The sequence below is a fragment of the Mesocricetus auratus genome, unplaced genomic scaffold (genome assembly GCF_017639785.1).
Source record: "Mesocricetus auratus isolate SY011 unplaced genomic scaffold, BCM_Maur_2.0 Super-Scaffold_15014, whole genome shotgun sequence".
NCBI classification, from domain to species: Eukaryota; Metazoa; Chordata; class Mammalia; order Rodentia; family Cricetidae; genus Mesocricetus; species Mesocricetus auratus.
Genome location: NW_024429186.1, coordinates 78628171 through 78649987, shown reverse-complemented (window position 1 = coordinate 78649987; position 21817 = coordinate 78628171). Strand labels below are relative to the sequence as shown.

Here is a 21817-nt window from a genome sequence, read left to right as displayed (position 1 = left end):
CAAATATGGTTGCAATATCTATCTGTGTCAACAGGAAGTTTTCTTGCTTTTTCTTTGAGACACGGTTTCTCTGTTGCTTTGGAGCCTGTCCTGGCACTTACTCTGTAAACGAGGCTGGCTTCGAACTCACAGAGATCTGCCTGCCTCTGCCTCCCAAGTGCTGGGATTAAAGGCATGCACCACCAATGCCCGGCTTGTTTTCGGGGGTTTTAAATAATAAAAATGGCCATATATTTGAAGTGGTATCTCATTGTTGTTGTGGCTTGCATTTCCTTAGTAGGTACTTGATGTGAAAATCTTTTGCCCATTTGTATATCTACTTTTGAAAAATATCTGTGTCTTTTCCTCACGCTCAAGTCCTTACCAAGCCCAACCGTACTTAACTTCCAATATCAGATAAGATCAGTTATCTTCAGGGTGCTCTGTTCTTTTCTCGTTGTTGAATTGCTAGTTTATTGTATTCTACTTTTCTTTTCTATGAATAACAGTCATATCTAGCCATGTTTATCATGATGTGTGATTATTTCTACTGGAAAAATCTTTGATAATACAGCCATTCTGATAATAAGACATCCTGCTGCTTACAGGTTTGCAGTTTTGAGATTGTGTGTGTGTGTGTGTGTGTGTGTTACTGTTCTATTTTTCCTCTGCATTTAGAATACTATAAAGGTATACTGTAAAGGAATACTATAAAGTACTGTTAGAATTGCATGAGTAATGCAAATAGCTTTATTTTAACTCATAATCCCCCCAGGTATTTGTTTTGCACCACAAATTGTACTCTGCTGAGGGGTGTGACTTGGTTGTCAGCTTAGTTTCCTCTTGTTAATTTATTTTTGCATATCTATCACTTTCCTTCCTTCCTTCATGGCCTAGTATGCATGGGGAGGTCAGGGAACAATTTTGGGAATCTGTTCATTCTTGTCTACTCTGTGGGCACTCGTATTGAACTTGGGTTATCAGGCTTGCGGGCAAGTGCCTTTACCTGATGACCCATATTACTGGCCTCATTTTAGTTTACTTTAAGTCTATTCTGTATTATTTAATGACATAGTGCATGTCCCCAAAAGGTACATATGGATCTGGGTGTTAGTCTACACAGTAATCATTTACAAGTAATTCATAGTATTGATTGTGGGATAAATTTTTCACCAATGCGGTTTAAAGTTGATCATAGATTCAAATGCAGATATAAGGAGTATTGTCTCTTAATGTATAATTTTTATGATTTCTTCTGTAAACTCTGGCTCCCATGGACTTTTTACATATATCGATGTCATTCACAAGCAAACAGCTGGTTATTGGTGGTATTGCTGAGTATTGCATGAAGAAAGATTGAAAAGTATCCATGTGGGATTTTTTTATGTTATAAAACAAATGATGATGTACCACTTGAGTAAAGTCTACACAGAATTGTTGCACCATTTACTGTTAGAAAAATAGACTGCCTTAATTAGTAAGCTTATCTCCCAGTAATAGGGATATGGTAAATTGCCTTTATTAAAATATTCCAGTTTAGCCAGGCATTAGAGATTCACACCTTTGATCCTAGCTCATGGGAGGCAGGTGGATCTCTGTGAGATGGAGGCCAGCCTGGTCTACAGAACAAGTTCTAGGACAACCTCTAAAGCCATACGGAGAAACCCTGTCTCTAGAAACCACAAAAAATTTTCAATTTGTGCTAAATTATGGATTTAAGACCCACTGTTGCATCACCAGATGACAGAGTCAAAACACATTGGGACTGATAAAGCATTTTATACTTTATATATCATGATTCATAGGCTAGTAAACAGTTTTCTTTCATTCCTTAACTGGCACCCTCTATATTCTATTAAATTTTATTTCAATGAGCATATTTATTTTCTAAGTAGGCAGAATTTCTATTCTTTTAATGTAAGGATGCTTTCGTGATCTAGATTTATAGTTGTTTTGTGAAGATGGAATACAGAGTTCAGTGTCTTTAAGATCCATTTAACCTACAACTTTATCTCCCTCTTGATGGTTCTTCACAGTTTAAAAGGATGGAAGACTTAGCGATTGAGCAGTCTTGTAGCAAATTAAACCTGTATGAATGTCCAGGTACCGTATTCTATTGTGACTGAAGAAGGGGAGCTTAGGGTACTACATGGTCTCAGAATAGATGGTCATGCCTCTTGCAGATCATTTCATCTAAAACAAATAAAGCATAGGCAAATAGAAATAAAGGATGGATTTCTTCAATTAAAGATAGCATTGCTTTTCTTAATTGATTTATCTTTTAAGATAGGATTTTGCTGTGTGTCCCTGACTGGCTGGTGGTGTGTACCTCAGGCTGACTTCAGACTCGACAGGTCCTCCTGTCCCCCTCTCGTGTGCTGAGTTTCAGGTGCCCATTGTCATGGTCACAGAGGTGGTGACTCTTACTCCACTCCCAGTATTTTGCTTACTTTAAATTAAAATACCTCAGAGAAATCATGACTACTGTATGCATATATTTAAACTGTTCAATTTAAGGATAACAAACAGCAAGCTTTCAACTTTCCTAGTTCTCTAATTTTGCTTCCTGCATATTCTCAAGCTTATTAACTTGGTTAAGCCTCTGCCTCTGAGAACCATTTTCACTGGTTTCCAAGGACTCCCTAAAAATGCAGGGCATTTCCACGGAGCCAGATGAACACAGAGCTGTGAAAACTTTCCAGATGTTACTTGAAAAGCAGCAACAAGACTTTCTCCTGTCCTCTCAGTTGGAGACCTGTGGTCTGACATCCAATTGGCCAAACAATGTGTGGAAGTGTTTACACTTCAGTTGCTTTATCCCCCTAAGAGTTGAATGGAAACTCTAGGTTGTTTTGATACTATTTAAGATTTCTACCGAATAATGCAAAGGATACTTGGAATTTATTCACTTAAATATTCTAAATAATTTAAAATCTATTGACTTTTCAATGAATTTCCATAAAAAATCCATTTTCTGGATTTCAAAAAGATGAAATTCTGCCAGTTAAGTGGGTTATGATTGATTGGGTACTTCTTATAAAACACACACACCACACATAACTAACAGTATCTTTGGTTTTTATGATTTTATGACTCTTGAAGCCTCAGTTTTTCTGCTCATATGGTATTTTTTTCTGAATGTGAATAAAGAATGGTGAATTTTAATTGTTACTGGAATTTTTAAACTCGGGTTGATACATATGGTCAGGACTGCTGTTGGGTTGCTGTAACAGCGGTGGTAGTGGAATGTCTCTTTAAAGGGCCTTTAGCCCAGTGTTCCTAACCTTCCTAAAGCTGCAGTCCTCTAAGACAGTTCTGCATTTGCGGTGGCCCCCAACCGTGATGCTATTTTTGTTGCTACTTCATGACTGTGATTTCTCTGTTGGGGATTGTATTGTGAATATCTGATGATTGGCACCTGAAATGTGACCCCCAAGGGTGTCAACCCACAGTGAGAACCACTGCTTTAGCAACTTGCAAGTAGCAAATGACTGATTCTCTTAAGCTAGGATGTAGCTTTTTTTCCCCACTCCTTATTTACTACTGGCTGGGACTTCTCAATGGCATTAAATATAGTGGTGTTTCCTTGTAAACACCATGAATTTAAATACGTAAAAAGACCATTTTAGTTTCTTAGGTAGAAAAGCATACTTTATTTGGGTACATTGATGGCTTTTGGTACTTAATGTCTCTTAAAAAGGCCTTGTGCACCGACTGTGTACTATTTTGACCACCATAAAATAAATTGGAATTAAGATAACATGCTAAGTATAATCTGTCCATCATCTATATGTATATATTCAAGGACTACTAGAGGAAATGGGAGAAGGGATAATTATACAACTTGAAATATTTATAATCATGAATAAGTAATTCACAAAAGAGCAAATTGGTGATACTCTTTTGTCTATTGATATTATCAAAATGATGTGTTTATTTAAAATGCACTCAAATACCAAATCCCTCCATAAAACCTGGCAGATAACCCGTGAATCTAGATGCCATCTTCTCACATTCTTGGTGGACAGGGCTGTCTTTCATTGAAGGGTTCTGTTCTGGATTCCCTGTATTATATAAAAATCTTCTCTGCTGCCTGTCAGTCTCTAAGCAACCAGTCTCCTGGATGCATCACTACTTCTGAACGTTCTCACTCTAGCAGCTGCTTGGAACCTGCCTTCCCTCCAGCCATGGAATACCTCCAGGACAGTGAACAGTTGCTACTTTCTTTCTACAAACTCTTCTTGGTTACAGAAAGGAGCTTCTTAAGATTCATACTCCCTGGTGTATCTGTGGTGGAGAAGGGATTCTTCTTCTAATGTTAAGAGTTATAGAAAGTGGACAGTCCCTTTGCTCGTGTTTGAAAGCAAGTGGAGAAAACATTCTTGAAAAGCCAGAAAAAAAGCACCATTCCTGCCATGCTTCACCTTTGTCTTGTGGACAGAAACCAACTACTTAAAAGCATCATCTACTCTGTAGTCACCAACAGACTTGGTTGAAAAGCAGTGTAAGTGTGTCCTTTGCTTGCATTGGCTAGGAGGTAAATGGGCAGAACCGCGTAAAGAAAGTACTTGTTTTCAGCACAATGAGCACTCACGGTTGTGGTAGATATTTTCTGTCACTGCCAAAACATGAAATGATAGAAGAAGGCACGAGCTGTTTCTTTTGGCTCATGATTTCTGAGGTTTCAGGCATGGTCACTTACTCCGTTGTTCCCAGGCCTGTGAGGGAGAGAGCATCAGGGGGTGGAGCACAGGCAAAACAAAGATGCCCATGTCTCGTGGGACGCACAAGCAAGGCGGTCCTCAGCTTGTCCTCACAGTCTGCCGCTGACGACTGTCCCAGCTAGCTGCCCGGTGCAGCACTGGCTGTCAACCAGGCCTTAATAATGTGGGCCTTTGGGACCCCAAACCATGGCAGTTTTAAACATGTTTTCCAGGATAATTCCTGCAGATTCTGTCCGTGAGCTTGGAGAGAAAATTTGAAGTTCAGAATCAGAAAAGTGTGCAGCGTTATATAAAGGGGTTCCAGAGGCACATGGACGAAGCGTTTGCATTTTACTGCACACGTCTTAAAGCACATTTGAGTTTTAATTACTGAGAGCTGACCTGTCAATCCTGAGTTCTGGTACAGATTCCAAGAGCTTTGTAGGTGCTGCCAGGTGCCTCCTGGTACACAGCGGGGACAGATGTGAGGGTGCGTTTCAGCTCACGGTCTAGTCTATACAAGTTTCTTAGGGGTACTTCTCCTCTGGAAAGTTTTCACCAGCTGGTTGATCATAGAGTTTCCATGATTGCTTTCTTCCCTTGCACAGAGATAAGACATTTGTGTCAATAGGCACTCTCAGGGAGCCAAGACAGAGTCCGTTCTGGAAGGCCCGTGATTTCGGGTTACTTGATTGTATTTCCCTGTCTCATTTGTTAATAGGGGGCCTTTCACAGGTAATCCATGCAATGACTAGTCACTGCTAGTCACTGGAGGTTTACACTCCTAAACCCTAAGCACCGTAACGCACACCAGGAGCGTCTCATCGCAATCGCTTGCTTACCCTTTAGTGCCACACCCTGGCGTTCTCATCCCTAGCTCAGTGCCCCCTACTTTGCCGTGCACAAGATGGCTATTGCTGGGAGTGACTTTGTCGTATGTGACCTTTACAGTGTTTGAATGTTGTCCTTGAGAGAGGCTCTGAGACGAAACAGTGACTAAGTAGAAGACACAGACCTGACCTCTGTGCCATGTGGTAAGTTAGCTGAGTGTCACCAGGTGACATCCACTTTTCTGTCTTGACTGTTAAAGTCATGACGTTGCAGTCTTTTGTCTAACAGTGTTCCCTGTGAATACTTACTATATTGTTCCGTACACATGATAACTATTCCCTTTGCTTTCCTATCATTCAGGATTAGATTTGTAATGTTGGATTAAGAACTTCAGTTACCAAAAATTATAGAGCCAGATAAGTGTATAGTTGACTGCTTATTTCATCTTTATTTTATTTTTGTTTCTTCAGATAACACGGGATAGGATCTTTCTACTTCATATGATTTCCTGTTTATTAATGTGCTACATAAAATTTTTAATTTTCCCTGAAGCTTCCTCCATTTGCGGGATGTCTTGCATTTTGTAAGTTATGGGTGATATAAGCTAGGTGTTGTCATGGAAATAAGTTGTAATTTCCATGGTCTTTTTTATTTATATGAGCCAGACATGATTATGTGATTCTGGCAGCTAAGGGCAATGGAAAGTCATGTTTCTGGGTGTTGGATTTCAGTTCCTTAAGTCCTACGTGCCTGAACCTTTTCTAACAGAATTTCCCATATGGATTGACAGTGACTGCGAGTTTTTCACTGTGTGGGGTTGTGATTTGATTTGAGAATACCCCTCAGGGATCTTATCCTTGCCAGGAGCTGTCAGCCAAATCTCCCTGTAACTGCCTGAGCAGCTATCATCACTTCATTTGTTGGGAAACTTTACTTTCATTAGCACTTGTGTAAATAGAGCCATGGAGTGTATACATCCTTTTTTCCTTCTTCAGTGTGCACTGGCTAACCCTGACCTTCACCCTAAAATTGAAGGAGAGAATTTGTTTGTATTGGCTTTCTGGTTCTTACAATTTTCCCATAGATACCTTGATACCACAGACTAATTAGAATTAGTGCTTTCATTGTTTCTTGGTAACAAATGTATCCTTGTTTCTATAACCACATCATTTTCAGCTATCGTCTCTCATGCTGTGTTAGTGGGTTGTAGATACATATTTTATTCCACTTTTAACTGTTAGCAGTCTGGATTCTAATTTGTGAAGATTTTATTAGAATGAAATATCAATGCTACATATATGAAAATCAATTTTATATTTTATGTTGTCTGTCATAAATTCTATTCTAGTATAATTTGTGTTAACAATGATTTGCATATACAAAATTCCAGTTTTAATTTTTGGTTCCATTGAGTAATATTTTCTCATTTACTTTATCTTGAAGTTATTTTGTGTGCAGTGCTATGTATATTTCATTTTTCACTAATACTAGTAAAACAAAAGAAAAACAGGGTTAGAGAGGTGGCTCAGTCAATAAAGTGCTTGCTATACAAGCTTAGGGATCTGAGTTCAAGGTTCCAGTGTCATTCAAAGGGTCAGGTAGAGCAATGCATGCCTGTAATTTCTGCAATAGAGAGCCAATGACAGAGGGGCCCTGGTCCCTACTGCCAGCCAGCCTAGCCAAATTGGTGAGAACCAGGTTCAATGAAAGATCTTGTCTCAAAATCCAAGGTGAAAAGTGATTGAGGAGATACTTGAAGTTGCCTTCTGGCCTCTGTGTGCATGAACACACATGTGCATCCCCACATGCATATATACATCCCATCCCCACACACATGCAGAAACAAATATACAAATGTGCTTCCCCATATGTATATATATATATATATATGTATATATATACATACACATGTGCATCCCCCCCACACATCCCACACACATACAGAGATAACCACACACATGTGCATCCCCACACACATACAGAGATAAGCACACACATGTACTTCCATACACACTATGCAGAGATAATCATACATATGTGTGTCCCCACACACATACACAAATAACCATATGCATGTGCATCACCCCACAAATATATAGAAACACATACATGTGCATCACTATACACACACAGAAGCAACCATACTCACACACAAAAAAAATGTCAAAACCATGTTGCCTAAACCACATTATCAGAAGCATGATGTCAGTCCAACCCAGATGTAGAGAAAGGAAGGGATTCAGCTTGGTGAACTAATGAGCACAGATTAAAAATTCTACCCCAAGTTATCTTTCCATCCCGTGTGTGCCTCGGAACCCTCTGAGATTGCAAGTGTCTATGGTAACAAATGTGAACAGCCTCCTTCCTATAGACCTAACCATTTTCTGTATTGTTCTACTTGTTTCCTCAAGCTGACAGTGGGCCAACCTTCTGTAGATCACCTCAGCAGCTCTGCTTTCAGATGGTAATGGCTATATGATGCCCAGAGAAAATGGCTACCTGATATGTTTATTGGCTCTCAGTGAGGAATTGTATAGATTAGATTGGTCTGGAAGCGTGACTGTGAGGATTTTCTTAATTGTAATAACTGACTTGGGAAGACTCACCTGTTGTGGGTGGCACCATTCCCTACACAGGGACTTTCAGAACTGAGAAAGTGATCTGAGTGCAGTCCTGCACACAATCACTCTCCCTTGGGTCTTGACCAAGGATGCTTCAGTTCTTACCTCCTTGGCTTCCCTGGACTGTAACCAGGATTTTGAGCTAAAATAAATCCTTTCTTGGGATCCTAAGTTGCTGTTATCAGAGTATTTCATACAGCAACAAGAAATGGAGCTAAAATACTGATGAACATGTATCATCTGTTGAACCAGTTCACGATTGCATGCTTTTTTTTTTTTTTGACTTGTGTCACTCTGAAAATGATTTTTGGGTGATTTTTTTTTACATCAAATAATGGTGGTAGTTGATGCCCATAATAAACAACTAAGAAACATATCACCAAATATAAAGAGTTACTTAGGATTTTTAAAATTTTAAAAATCTTACATGACAATAAGAAAAGAGAGAAATATTCAGTAATTAATATTTACATACTGTCACTTGGTATGACAGATATACCCTGTGAGATAACACAGTGTGATCCTTTTGTTCTAGAAGGCTATAATTTCAAATAGGAAAGATGACTGACCATCAATGAAAGAAGCTACAGAGTTATGGGAAGTTTAATTAAGAAAGTGGTACATAAAGAGAGATGGAAAATAACTAGGTAAACAGATAGGGTTAAGAAAAAGCCCTGAAGCTGAGGACATCAAATAAATCAGAAGTAAATATTATTATTGGTCTCATATGAAGGTGCCAGTGCGTCAGAGATCTGTGTACGACCCTGAATAAGACCTAAGTGGAAAACTAAAAGCCTATTCTTTTCTCTGTGTTCTAAATTATACAAACACATAGTTGGTAAGTTGCTTGGAAATATAGACCTGTGCCTTCCTGAAGACTCAGTAGTTCAATCAGGTAATGGTTGCGAACACCTTAATGCTAACACTCGGGAGGCAGCTGCAGGCGGATAGATCTCTGTGACTTCAAGACCAGCCTGGTCTGCAGAGTGAGTTCCAGGACAGGCTTCAAAGCTACAGAGAAACCCTGTCTCGAAAAACAAAACAAAACAAAAGACAGCAGTGTCTCTCTAAAGGAATTTTATGTGGGTCATCTATCAGCAAATACCCAAGATATTTTTCAGCAGTTTATAAATTAGGCAACAGTACTGGATCTGATTCACTTAGAAAAATCATTGGGAAATTTTATATATAGTAATATCAATTTGTTTTATGATCTAACCTATTTTTATGAATTTGGAGAAGTTAGTGATAAAGGTTATTCAGAAATTCTGGGAAATGTTTTCTCAAAGAAGTTGTAGACAGGGTTAGAGGCCCATTTTAGGTTGGAAGAAGTGAAGCAAAAAGTGTTGAGAATGAAGAAAGAGAAAGAAGAAAAATGCTTGTTGTAGAATGGGGCCAAATTCATACTGAGAAACAAAGATTTCCAGCAAGGCCATAGTGTGGGACGTTGACTATGACTTGGTAGGTGATATGGAAACAATGGTAGTTTTTGAATGGTCAAAACTGAGAACCACTGGAATAGCTAAAATGGACTTTATTATGATATGATAAATGTAGTTTAGGCTGTATACTGTTCCTAATAAACCTTTAAAGTGATTATCAGTTATATATTCATTTTTCTAAGACTCAACATATGAATGGATAAAACTAGAGTACATAACACAGACTTAACTTGTGTACACTCAAGCTCAATGTGTAACACTTCAGAGGTAATAAATGAGAAAATGGTATAAAATTGTATGATGAGACAGAATGTTACTAGTGAGGTCTGAGCAATCTTCCTATGAAAGAAAATCCAATGCAGGACTTTTCAAATTTTTTATTAATAAATAAAAAAGAGTGAATACAAACGTTAGAACCTCCAGGTCTTGGTCATGCAGAAGTCATTAAGTAGGAGGAGAGATAATAATGGTGGCTACGCAGAAACTCCTGCCAGGGCCTCTGAATAAGTGTTCTTAGTAGTCTTACTCTAGCTATACATTGTTTCAGGGATTGGATGCTCAAGACTTTGTGTAGTAGTCTAATGGGGAATGGTGAGGGCAGAAAGGAAAGCGGTGTGAGAAATAACTATGACATTTCAAAAGCTATTTTAGGTATGTTCTAAGGAAAAGGCTATTTTAGAATTTAGATTTACATGTGGGTGCCATGTGACAGTGAGCACTAGGCAGTCTGTTACTTGGTGGCATGAATTGCTGATAGAACACATATAGTTTCCAATGTGCTCCTTCATGGCAAGAGCATGTTCATGGTATTGATCTGGTTCCTGGAATTGATATAAATGAACTTATTTCAGATTTCTGGCTCCTTTTTCCCAGATGTAGGAATTCCTGTCTTTGGGTTTAGTCTGTAAAACAAATCTTAATCCACTGGGCATACAGTACTAGCGCTGGTTGATTTGTGTGACCTCACAGATGACCCAGTTTCCTGCTTCATCTTTAGCATATGTAATCATAAACAAAAGCCCAGGGTTGATTGGCTCAGAACACCCAGAATAATTGGGCTTTTTAAAAGGGTGTTGGTATGAAAAAATCATTTTAGGTACACAGGAAATATATAGGAAAATAAGTTTATTAAATATCTCTAAAGAAAAGTACCTTCCATAGTTCATTATGTTGGGTTTTCTGTATGTTCTGCTAGTTTTGGCTTTTAAGATTTCCTTTGTGTGTGTGTGTGGGTGTGTGTGTGTCCCAAGTCTGTGAATGTACCCACAGAGGTCAGAAAAGGGCATTGGATCCCTGGTAGCTAGAGTTGTAGGTGATTGAGAGCTACTCAAACTTTAGTCCTCGACATTGTTTAAACCACTGAGCCATCTTTCTAGCCCTGTTTCTATTTTTATTTTTCAGTCTTTGAGTTTGTGTGTTTAGTCACGGGCATGCTCATGTTTTGTTCCTGGATTCCTGTGGAGGTCAGAGGTCTAAGTCCAGGTGCTGATTCTTTGCCTTGCCCCCTCTTTGAGACTACCTTCCTCCTCCTCCTGCCCATCCTCTGACCCCGTTCCCATCCTCTGAGTTCCTGATCCTTTTCACTGAATACTCCAGGATGGTCCTCGAGCTTCTGTAGACTCCGTGTCTCCCCTCCACCTTTCTGTAGGAGTGTGTAGTCCGTTCTGCACTATGTGTGTACTTAGTTCTGTGTTCCATGGGGCTAGGATCTCTTTCAGCAGTGAACCTACATATACAAAGAGAAACTGGCATTGCTCTCAGTTGTGTTTAATAATTCAGACCTTATGCCTTATGCACATTTGAGAGGGAAGGACATGGAAGTCTTCTGTGACAACACTTACTCAAGTCCCCCCTCCAAATAAGTAACAGCCTAGACAAGAAGCCACCAAAGACAATTCTTAAAAAGTGTGATGAAGACACAATTGGTGACTTCTGGAATAGGTAGGGAAGGGAAAGAACTCAATTCTATTTAAACAACAAGTCACTAAAGTTTTAACCTTGCTTCAGTGAGTATACAGGTAAAAGTTTTAACCTTGCTTCAGTGAGTATACAGGTAAAACAAAGTGGACTTCTTTTTTCTTTTTTCTTTCTTTTGAGGAGGGAGGTCACAAGGAGGGGTGGATATGGAAAGCATGGGAAAGGGTTATAATCAGGGTGCATATTGCAAAACTCCTAGAGAATCAATAGAAATGTTATGTGGTGGGAGGGGGGAGTTTGTAAACCTGTGGCAGTGACTAGAACTTGAAGTTTCCAGGGAACATGGAGAGTCCAAGGGAGCTTCAAAGACTTGAGAGGAGAACTGATGAATGTTGGAGAGCCACAAGCCAAAGGAGAAGATGGGGGTTAGAACAGTCCTCCTACTTTTTGCTGTCCGCATAGTGGTGGTGTCCAGCAGGGGAGCGTCTCCAAGGCAGGAAGCATCTAAGTGAGGGGACTGGAGCCAGTGTTTTCCTTTATAAATTTGATCAGTGCCATTATTAATGTGATCACACTAATGGTCAGGATGAGTTGCTTTTATCTGAATCCCTCATTTCAGAATCACATTGTTTGCATATGAGATTGTTCTTGAAACCCTCAGATGTCCTTCTGGGTACATTATAATATCATACATCTCAGAGCAGCCTTTTCATAAATACCTTTTATACAACATAGAAATTTATTTTTTAAAGAAGTAACTTTTTCATATTAAATATGGTACTTTTAAGTTACATTTAGAAAGAATATAAAAATGGGTTTCTTTCACATCTTTATACAAGTAAGTGTTATTTTTAATGAAAATTAGCATATGCTCCAATAATTTACCTTGGAAGACATGTACATGAACATTTTGTTAGTAACTTGTCCTGGCTTACATACAAATCAATGATGTAAATATTATTCCTTTTTGTTTCCTGTAACAAGCATTCTTCCCGCCACCTTTGTCCCAGTGCCATGTTAACCCCAAGTAACACACAGAGACTCTGTTAGCTACATTGCTATCAGCCAATGTCCAGGGCTTCTCATTGGTTAGTTCCGTCTTAAGGGTGAACCCATGACTACTAATATATATTTTTATAAGGACTTATCTTTCCGAGGACGCCATCCTGATGCACCCTCTTCTCCAGGGATCATATGGCGACTCTCTTGACTACATTTCCCAGAATCCTCCTCAACTCCTAGTCCCACCTATCTTGCTTCACTGTTGGCCAGCAGTGCTTTATTTATCAACCAATCAGACAAGCATATACACAGAAGGCCTTCCCCCATCAGTTTCCTTTTTTAATTTAAAAAAGAAACTAGCTTGCTTTACATGTCAATTCCAGTTCCCTCTCCCTACACTCCTCCCCTGTCCCCAAACAACCCATTCTGCAGGGAGGGTGAGGCCTTCCACGGGGATCTTCAAAGTCTATCATATCATTTGGAGCAGGGGTTAGACCCTCCCCTGTTTGTCTAGACAGAGAGAGTATCCCTCTATGTGGATTGGGCTCCCAAAGTCCACTCATGTACTAGAGATAAATACTGATCTACTACCAGAGGTGCCACAGAGTAACCAGACCTTCACGGGGATCTTCAAAGTCTGTCATATCATTTGGAGCAGGGGTTAGACCCTCCCCTGTTTGTCTAGACAGAGAGAGTATCCCTCTATGTGGATTGGGCTCCCAAAGTCCACTCATGTACTAGAGATAAATACTGATCTACTACCAGAGGTGCCACAGAGTAACCAGACCTTCAAACTGACATCCATGTTCAGACGTCTAGAACAGTCCTGTGCAGGTTTCCCAGCTATCTGCCTGGGGTCCATGAGCTCCCCCTTGTTCATGTCAGCTGTTTCTGTGGGTTTTTCCAGCCTAGTGTTGACCTCTTTGCTCATTATTCCTCCCTCTCTGCAACTGAATTCCAGGAGTTTAGCTCAGTGTTTACCTGTGGGTATCTGCTTCTTCTTCCATCAGTTACCGGATGGAGGCTCTAGGATGGCATACCAGGTAGTCATCAATCTCATTATCAGAGAAGGGCATTTAAGGCAACCTCTCAACTATTGCTTAGATTCTTAGTTGGGGTCACCCTTGTAATCTCTGGATATTTCCCTAGTGCCAAATTTTTCTTTAAACCTATAATGGCTCCCTCTATTATGATTTATCTTTTCTTGCTCTCCTCTATTCTTCTCCTAACTCAATCTTCCTTCTCTCTCATGTCCCTCTTCTCTCCCCATCTTCTCCTCTTCTCTTTCTCCTAACTCCCTCTCCCTTACTCTAAGCTCCCAATTAGTTCAGGAGATCATATTCAGATAAAGTAAAACCTCTAAAAGGTCTGACTTTACTATAAATCTTTATGGTTTTTTTGGCCACATGTCTTTTAATTGCTAAAAGTCACTGATGTTTTAACTGCTGTCTTTGAAGGTGGTGGGCATAAGTTTACCACCAGCACTGACCATGAAAGTCTCTGCTTGTCTCTAGCAAAATAGAGCTCACTCCAAAATATGTTGCTGCCAAGAAGCGGTGCTTCTCTCTGTCCTTCTGTTTCTAAAAATCCCTTTTAAGCTTTTGTCATTCTACATGGAAATTCATGCCCCACATTGGGCACCATATATAATGTGCATTCTTCCCATTAGCCTGGTCCCTGAGCTGCATCAGTCCTAAATGAACACTCAGGATGATATATTAATTGTAAAGCGGTTGGCCATTTGCTATGATTTTTCATTGGCTCACTCTGACGTAATTATTAACCCACAACTGCTAATCTGAGTATTTCCATATGGTCTTCTCTTACCAGAGAAAGGGTCTGGTCATCTTCTCTTATTTCCTACATGGTGACTGACTGTGCCTCTGTGCCTCTGTTTCTCAGAATACTCCTTGACTCCTAGTCCCACCTATCTTGCTTCCCTATTGGCCAACAGTGCTTTATTTATAAACCAATAGGACAAACATATACACAGAAGGACTTCCTCTATCAATGTTTGCCTTTTTGTGACTGGGTTACCACACTCAGGATGGTTTCTTCTAGAACCATCCATTGTTTTTTTCCCCTCTTGTAAGAGATGCCTTTTTCCTTGAGAGAGAGTCTTCCCGCCAGCCTGGTTCTAGTGCTGCATCAGTCCCAAATAAACACACAGGAGGCTATATTAATTATAAAGCTGTTGGCCTTGCTTGTTTCTTACTGGCTAGCTCTGACTTAAGTATTTATCCCATAATTATTAATCTAAGTATTTCTCTTACCGGAGAATAGTTCCGGGCTGCCTACCCCATGGCGTTACATCTTGACTCTCTTGTGTTTCTCCTTCCCAGAATCCTCCTGGACTCCTAGTCCCACCTATGTAGATTCCTATTGGCTCAACAGTGCTTTATTGACATAATCACAGGACTTCCTCCACACCCTCTGAGTAGTTCTCCATTTTGTAAATGCCCTACATTTTCTCCATCTGTTCTTCCATTGAGGAACATCTAGGTTGCTTCCAAGTTCTGGCTATTACAAATAATACTGCTATGAATATGGTTGAACAGATGTCCTTGTTGTATGATGTGCATCTTTTGGGTATATGCCTAAGAGTGGAATTTCTGGATCTTGTGGTAGACTGATTCCCATTTTCCTGAGGAACCACCATCCTGATTTCCAAAGTGGCACTCCCACCAGCAGTGGAGGAGTATTCCCCTTTCTCCACATCCTCTCCAGCATAAACTGTCATTGATGTTTTCGATTTTAGCCATTCTGACAGGATTAAGAGGGTATCTCAGAGTTGTTTTGATTTGCATTTCCCTGATGGTTAAGGATGTTGAGCACTTTCTCAAGTGTCTCTCGACCACTTTAGACTCCTCTATTGCGAATTCTCTATTTATTTCTGTACCCCACTTTTTAGTTGGATTATTTTGTGTTTTGGTGACTAGCTTCTTGAGTTCTTTGTATATTTTGGAAAGCAGTTCTCTGTCAGATGTGGGGTTGGTGAATATCTTTTCACATTTGTGGGCTGCCGTTTTGTCTTGTTGACTGTGTCTTTTGCCTTACAGAAGCTTCTCAGTTTCAGGAGGTCCCATTTATTAATTGTTGATCTCAATGTCTGTACTACTGGTGTTATGTTCAGGAAGCAGTCTCCTATACCAATTTATTCGAGGCTACCACCCACTTTCTCTTCTAAATGGTTCAGTGTGGCTGGATTTATGTTGAGGTTTTTGATGCATTTGGATTTAAGTTTTGTGCATGGCAACGGATATGGATCTATCTGCTGTCTTTTACATGTCAGCATCCAGATATCCCATTTGATAAAGATGCTTTCTTGTTTACATTGTATAATTTTAGCTTCTTTGTCAAAAAATCATGTATTCATAGATGTGTGGATCCATATTAGGGTCTCATTGGTCTACCTGTCTATTTTTGTGCCAATACCAAGCTGTTTTCAGGATTATAGCTCTATAATAGAACTTGAAGTCAGGAATGGTGATACTTCCAGACATTCCTTTATTTTGAAGGGTTGCTTTGGCTATCCTGGGTCTTTTGTTTTTCCATATACATTTGAAAATTGTTCTTTCCAGGTCTGTGAATAATTGTCCTCGGGTTTTGATGGGAATTGAATTGAATTTGCAGATTGCTTTTGGCAAGATTGCCATTTTTACTATGTTGATCATATCTGTCCAAGAGCATGGGGGATCTTTCCATTTCCTTGTGTCTTCTTAAATTTCTTTCTTTTAAGACTCAAAGTTCCTGCTATACAGGTCTTTCATTTGTTTGGTTAGCATTACCTCAATGTATTTTATGTTGTTTGTGGCAATTGTAAGGGGTGATGTTTCTCTGATTTCTTTCGCAGACCATTTATTGTCTGCATATAGTAGGGTTACTGATTCTTTTAGTTAATCTTGTATTCTGCCTCTTTGCTGAAGGTGTTTATCAGCTGTAGGAGTTTGCTGGTAGAGTTTTTTGGGTCACTTATGTAAACTATCATATTAGCTGCAAATAGTGAATGTTTAACTTCTTTTCCAATTTGTACCCCCTGATCTCCTTTTGTTGTCTATTCCTCTAGCTACAACGTTAAGTACAATATTGAAGAGATATGGAGAGAGTGGACAGCCTTGTGTTGTTCCTGATTTTAGAGGAATTGCATTGAGTTTCTGTCCATTTAGTTTGATGTTGGCTGTTGGTTTGCTTTATATTTCTTTTGTACATGTTATTCTTAAGGTGTTTCTTCATAACAGGTATTGAACCTAGGGTCTCATGTATGCTAGGTGAATGTTTTGTTACTGAAATGTAACCGAGTATTCCTTTTACTTCATACACATTGCGACAATATACTACAGTGTTGTGTAACCTGGCTTTGAACTCACTCGATTGTCCTGCTGCCTTTCATCTCTTCTTGTCATCTGTGAATTTTAAGTATAATATAAATCTGCTCAGCACATGCAGTTACAAATACACACAGCCTGCCAAATTGCTGAGAGATTATTATATAGGCTGCTACCTCCAGGCTAAACTTTGAGTTTTTCTAATGTAATTTCTAGTGTTTTAAAATAACCTACCACACTGATAATTAGTCTGATAAGGTTTAAAATATTAGTTCATGGTAGACTAGCTATACCATTTTTACTTTTCCTTTATATTAAAGTGACTTAATATTTGCATTTACATATTTCACTTAACTCTCTTGGGTTTAGTATTTCTGATTTGTTTACCTTTGTTTTATACCACATTAAATTCCTTTAAAGTTGTTATCTTTACTTGGATATATTTTTTTCACATGTTCATATGTATTGTGAAGAAAGTGTGGAAAAGTTTGTTCTTAGTAGCTTATAAGGAATTCAAGTGTTGAATGTTGATTAAATACTTAAAAGTTGTTTATTTAACACCTAGGTATTTTGATTGTTATTTAACACCTAGGTATTTTGTTTTCTGTAGATGTAAGTTTTTGTCCCACTCAGTTCCGCAGCCATTTAGTTTATATTAATTATAAACTATTTGGCCGATGGCACAGGCTTCTTATTGACTAGCTCTCTCATTATTATTAACCCATTTCTATTAATCTGTGTGTCTCCACATGGTCTTCTCTTACTGCTGTTGCCCAGACTTCTTTCTCCCTCAGCAGCTACATGGTGTCTCACTGGCAACTTATACTCTGCCTTCCTTTTCCCCGAATTCTCCTCATCTGGTAGCTCCTTCCTGGTTTGCTACATTCTGCCAGTCCATTAGCCAAAACAGCTTTATTCATCAACCAGTAAGAGAAACATATATGCACAGCATACAGAAGGGCATCTGTCATTTGTTTTCATGAATAGTAGAGGAAGGTATATGTCTTTGGGTCTCACCTCTGCTGTACCAATGCTGAAGCAGTCGAAGAAGTCATAAATGTGTCGTTTTGTTTCAAGTGACAATTTCTTTACAAAGCTAGGTAGCATATATTTGTCGTGAAGGTAGCAGTTTATTGATCTCTGTACTAAAATAGAAATTAAACTAGAAGATATAGGAAACAAGATGCTAACAAGATGCCAGGAGACATTTGCCTTGCTTTTCTTTTGTGTTTGTTTGATTTTACTAATACATATTTGGGTGGTATAGTCCAGATTGGCCAGGAATAAGGTATCATGCTGCTTTAGCTACCCAAGTGTGCGATTACAGGCTTGTGTTGTAAAGGATTTTACATCAGGCCCATTGATCACTTTCAGATTTTCCTGTGAAGTGTTTACATTGGTTCTTTTTTTCTATGAAAAGCCCCACTTTTATCCTTAATGCTTGGGGTGTTATAGGTACTCAAAACTCAACAAAGTTATTGATACCTTAATTCAGTGACTGATATGATTATGTGATTTAAATGATTCCTTCTCAGTGGGATTGTTAATTGTAAAAACTCTTCTATTTGTTCGGCATGGAAGAATTTCCATTTGTTCTATTCTGGAGATGGAAGTTCTTATAATTCATCCTGGCCTTTAACTGATTCTGTAGTGGAAGATGACCCTAAACTCCTGATTCTCCTGTTATCACTCACCAAGTATTGGAATTATGAGCATACACTATCTTGTTCAATAAGCTGTGGCAAAACTTAAATAAGCTTATTTCTGTTTATTGAGGCAGATGTATAGGAGGGAGGACTTTTCTTATTATTTCTTCCCAAGGTTCAAACTACATCAAAGTCTACTAGAGAGTGAAAAGGAGTACTCTGTATAAGATTGAGATGATAAGGATACATTATGCCTTGGTTATCAGAGTCTGCTCCCTGAAAAACCTCACTGATCATGTCTGTGCACTCCTATGCGTGGGTAGTGGGCCAGAGAGGCAAAAACTCACTGCTCTCCCTGCATCTGACTTCTTCAACCAAGGCAATTCCACCTTATGATTTATTTTCTTATGTCTCTCTGCAGTAATTTGTGTGATTAATGCATGGAAGACATACTTCTTAAAGCCATTAGTATAATAGTAAATTGATGAATAACATCTAAGGCACTTAACTTTTATGTTTTGCCCTTGGCCTTTGTAATATTGTCTTGAGTACACTTAATCAAAGCATTAATCTGACTTGTTTTTAACAAAAACCATAATGACAGCAGTATAACAGTGCTCTTAAGTCTGTCTGTCACACGGAGTACTTTTCTGCATCTCATCCCAGACATCCTGCTCTTGAAAAACAAGGCAACTTTAGTTACTTGCCAAAACCCAAAATAGAAAATATGTCAAGTGTCTACATGGGCATATTTAAATTGTGTCTGAGTTGGGCATGGCGGTACATGTTTTTAATCTCAGCACTCATGTGACAGAGGCAGGCAGATTTCTGTTAGTTCTGGCACAGCCTGTTATACGTAGGGATTTTCAGGTCATCCAAGGCTACGTAGTAAGACCCTGCCTCAAAACAACAACAACAACAGGAACCATAAAGGTTATGTTAACCATTGACTGTGGGGGGATTTCACCCTAGTTACTACAAAAGATGCTGTGGTGGCATCTTGCCTTGCCCGTGAACCCAAGAGAGCACAAGCCAGCCCTCTTCTACCTTATAATAGGTCATGTCTGCACCTGAAACCATGCTCGCTCAAAGGGTGTGGCCACCACTGCAGGTTCACCTGCAAGGCAAGATGCCACTACAAGATGCATTTCTCTTTCTGCTGTTTTCATTACAGAATTTCAGTGTGCTCAGCATGTAAGTATATTCTAGTTCAAGGGAAAGAGAAAAGACCTGTTCAATATTATCTGATCATAAGACCTCAAAGTTTTAGCTTTCTTCCCCAACTCCTCAAAGTTTATCAAATTCTGTGATAAAATTTGCCTGAGAATCAGCTTCCAATGCGGCTGTATTTGATAAGGACATCCTCAGCTGTGCGATTTTAACCTTAGTACCGTCATGACATGGAAAGGCATGTACATTCAAGGGTTTATGGGCCACATCTCGTCATCTCTACATTATAGGCAGGGGTGAGAGAGTAAAAGAAATTGAGAAGCTTGGTGAGTCATCTGAAGAGTCTGCTCCAATCTACATGCTGCCTCTTCCTCAGCTGCTTACTTAAAATAACCTACTGATTAATAGTAAGTGATCTCTTAAAGTGACTGATGGGTATTTTAACTAATGATTCTTAGTCTTTACAGCACAAGAGCATCCCAAAGAACGACAATTTAGCAATGTAGAAAGCATCTCAAGGGCACCCAGTGCCTTCTTCCTTGTGTCTATGCTTTGGAGCTTGTGTAGGATCACAGTTCTCATCAGCTCCCATCTCATTAATAGTCAGTAGACGAGGGGACATGCATTAGAACAAGGAGATATGAACGTGTGGTATAACGGGGGTGTCCTCTGGTGTCTACTTCAAAGTCCTTGGGTGGTTTTAAATGTTCTTCATGGGTATTTTTGAAAATACTTTGAAATGTTTTTCCTATATTTCTCAGGTTATACTCACCCTCAGTTGTAACTTTCCTTTTCATCCTGAGTTAAGACACTTCTGTCGACTCTTCCTTTGCCTACACAGTAATAGACACTGCAGAGGCTTCTCCTCTCTGAAAGATTGTTCTTGTAGATGGTGAATAAACAGCAGACATTCTCTGTAAATGATGATTTTTGGTTCTCATAAATCTCTTTAGCTGTGAAAGATTCAGTCAGAGAAATATGTAGCACATCTGAGTGGTTGACATGGTTTGTGGCCTGTTGATTTTCGCAGAATGCTGGTCCTTACGCTTGTAATAATATTATGTTAGCTACTTTTTGTCACTTCAGAAAATAATACTCATGTTGTGAAATATTTTTTCTTCATGATATTTTCCTAGGGCTTTAATAAAGCATTGCTGCTTTAATGAGCACGCTGTGCTCATATTTTCTGCACAATTATAATTGCAAACATTTACCGTGTAGTTCATCATGGGCTGTTTTCATATTACACATAGCATTATAATAAAAAAGAAAGGTCAGAGTCACTTTTAAATCTCTCAGAAGTATTAGCTCTATCCCATAAATACATACATACAGATTCCCTTTCATATATACATATCTCTACCTAAACAGAAGATATAAGGTTAGTTCAAAGGACAGGAAAATTGAATTTCATATTGATAATTGATAACTGAAAAATAGTGTAGGATTTATATGGTATATTGCATATATGGAAGGGGCAAGATGAGGATTCTATGTAGTCTTTCTGTCTCAGCCTCTCAAGTACCACTCATGTCTAACTGTATAGAATACTCAATAACTATAAATAGAGGGACATTATTGCGTAGCTGCCTTCAAAATTCAACCTGCCTTTGAGTGTTTGAATTTGAATGTTGTATTTGATAGTATCATTTATTTCAAAAGGTAAGTCATATGCCTTCCTTTTCCTTTGTAATGTTTTCTTAAAATAGAGAAGTTTACCACTTAAAGAATAGAGGTCTGTTTTTCTCAATATATTTTAGTCTTCTGGGGTTACTATAAAATGCAACCTAGAGTAGGTAGCTTATAGATAATAGACACAAACTTCTTATTATTTTGAGTTTGAAAGCTCCAAGATTGAATTGCTAGGTAGACATGGTCTGCTGCCAGTTTTTTTCCTGGATGGCTCTTATATGATATCTTCTTCCTGCATCTTTACGGGTACAAGAGTTAAGGGAGCTTTGGGGTAGGGGACTCTTCATCAAGGCACTAATCTCATGAGATCTCCAGCATTAAAACCTATTAGTCTTCCAAAACTCTTGCCTCTGAATATGATCAGTATTTTGGTTAGAGTTTCAATACATACATTTGGGATTTCTCAGATCAAATCTCTACACTCAAGGCTGGGAAAACTTTACAGAGGAGTTTTGTAGAAAAGGGTATAAGAGACAGAAGGGATAGCGA

General features: G+C 38.9%; 1 protein-coding gene across 6 annotated transcripts in view; it reads left to right on the top strand.

The window, feature by feature from the left end:
- The window catches only part of Crppa (CDP-L-ribitol pyrophosphorylase A), a 267060-nt gene that overhangs the window by 212158 nt on the left and 33085 nt on the right, over positions 1 to 21817 (top strand). The window contains exon 10 of one of the 6 annotated variants that reach the window (XM_040743230.1): positions 5634 to 5693. The exons of the other annotated variants lie outside the window; for them this stretch is intronic. Coding sequence (XP_040599164.1) covers positions 5634 to 5678 — 45 coding nt within the window. The 3' untranslated portion in view covers positions 5679 to 5693. Of the gene's footprint in view, positions 1 to 5633; positions 5694 to 21817 lie in introns of those variants that run through there. 6 annotated transcript variants of the gene reach the window in all.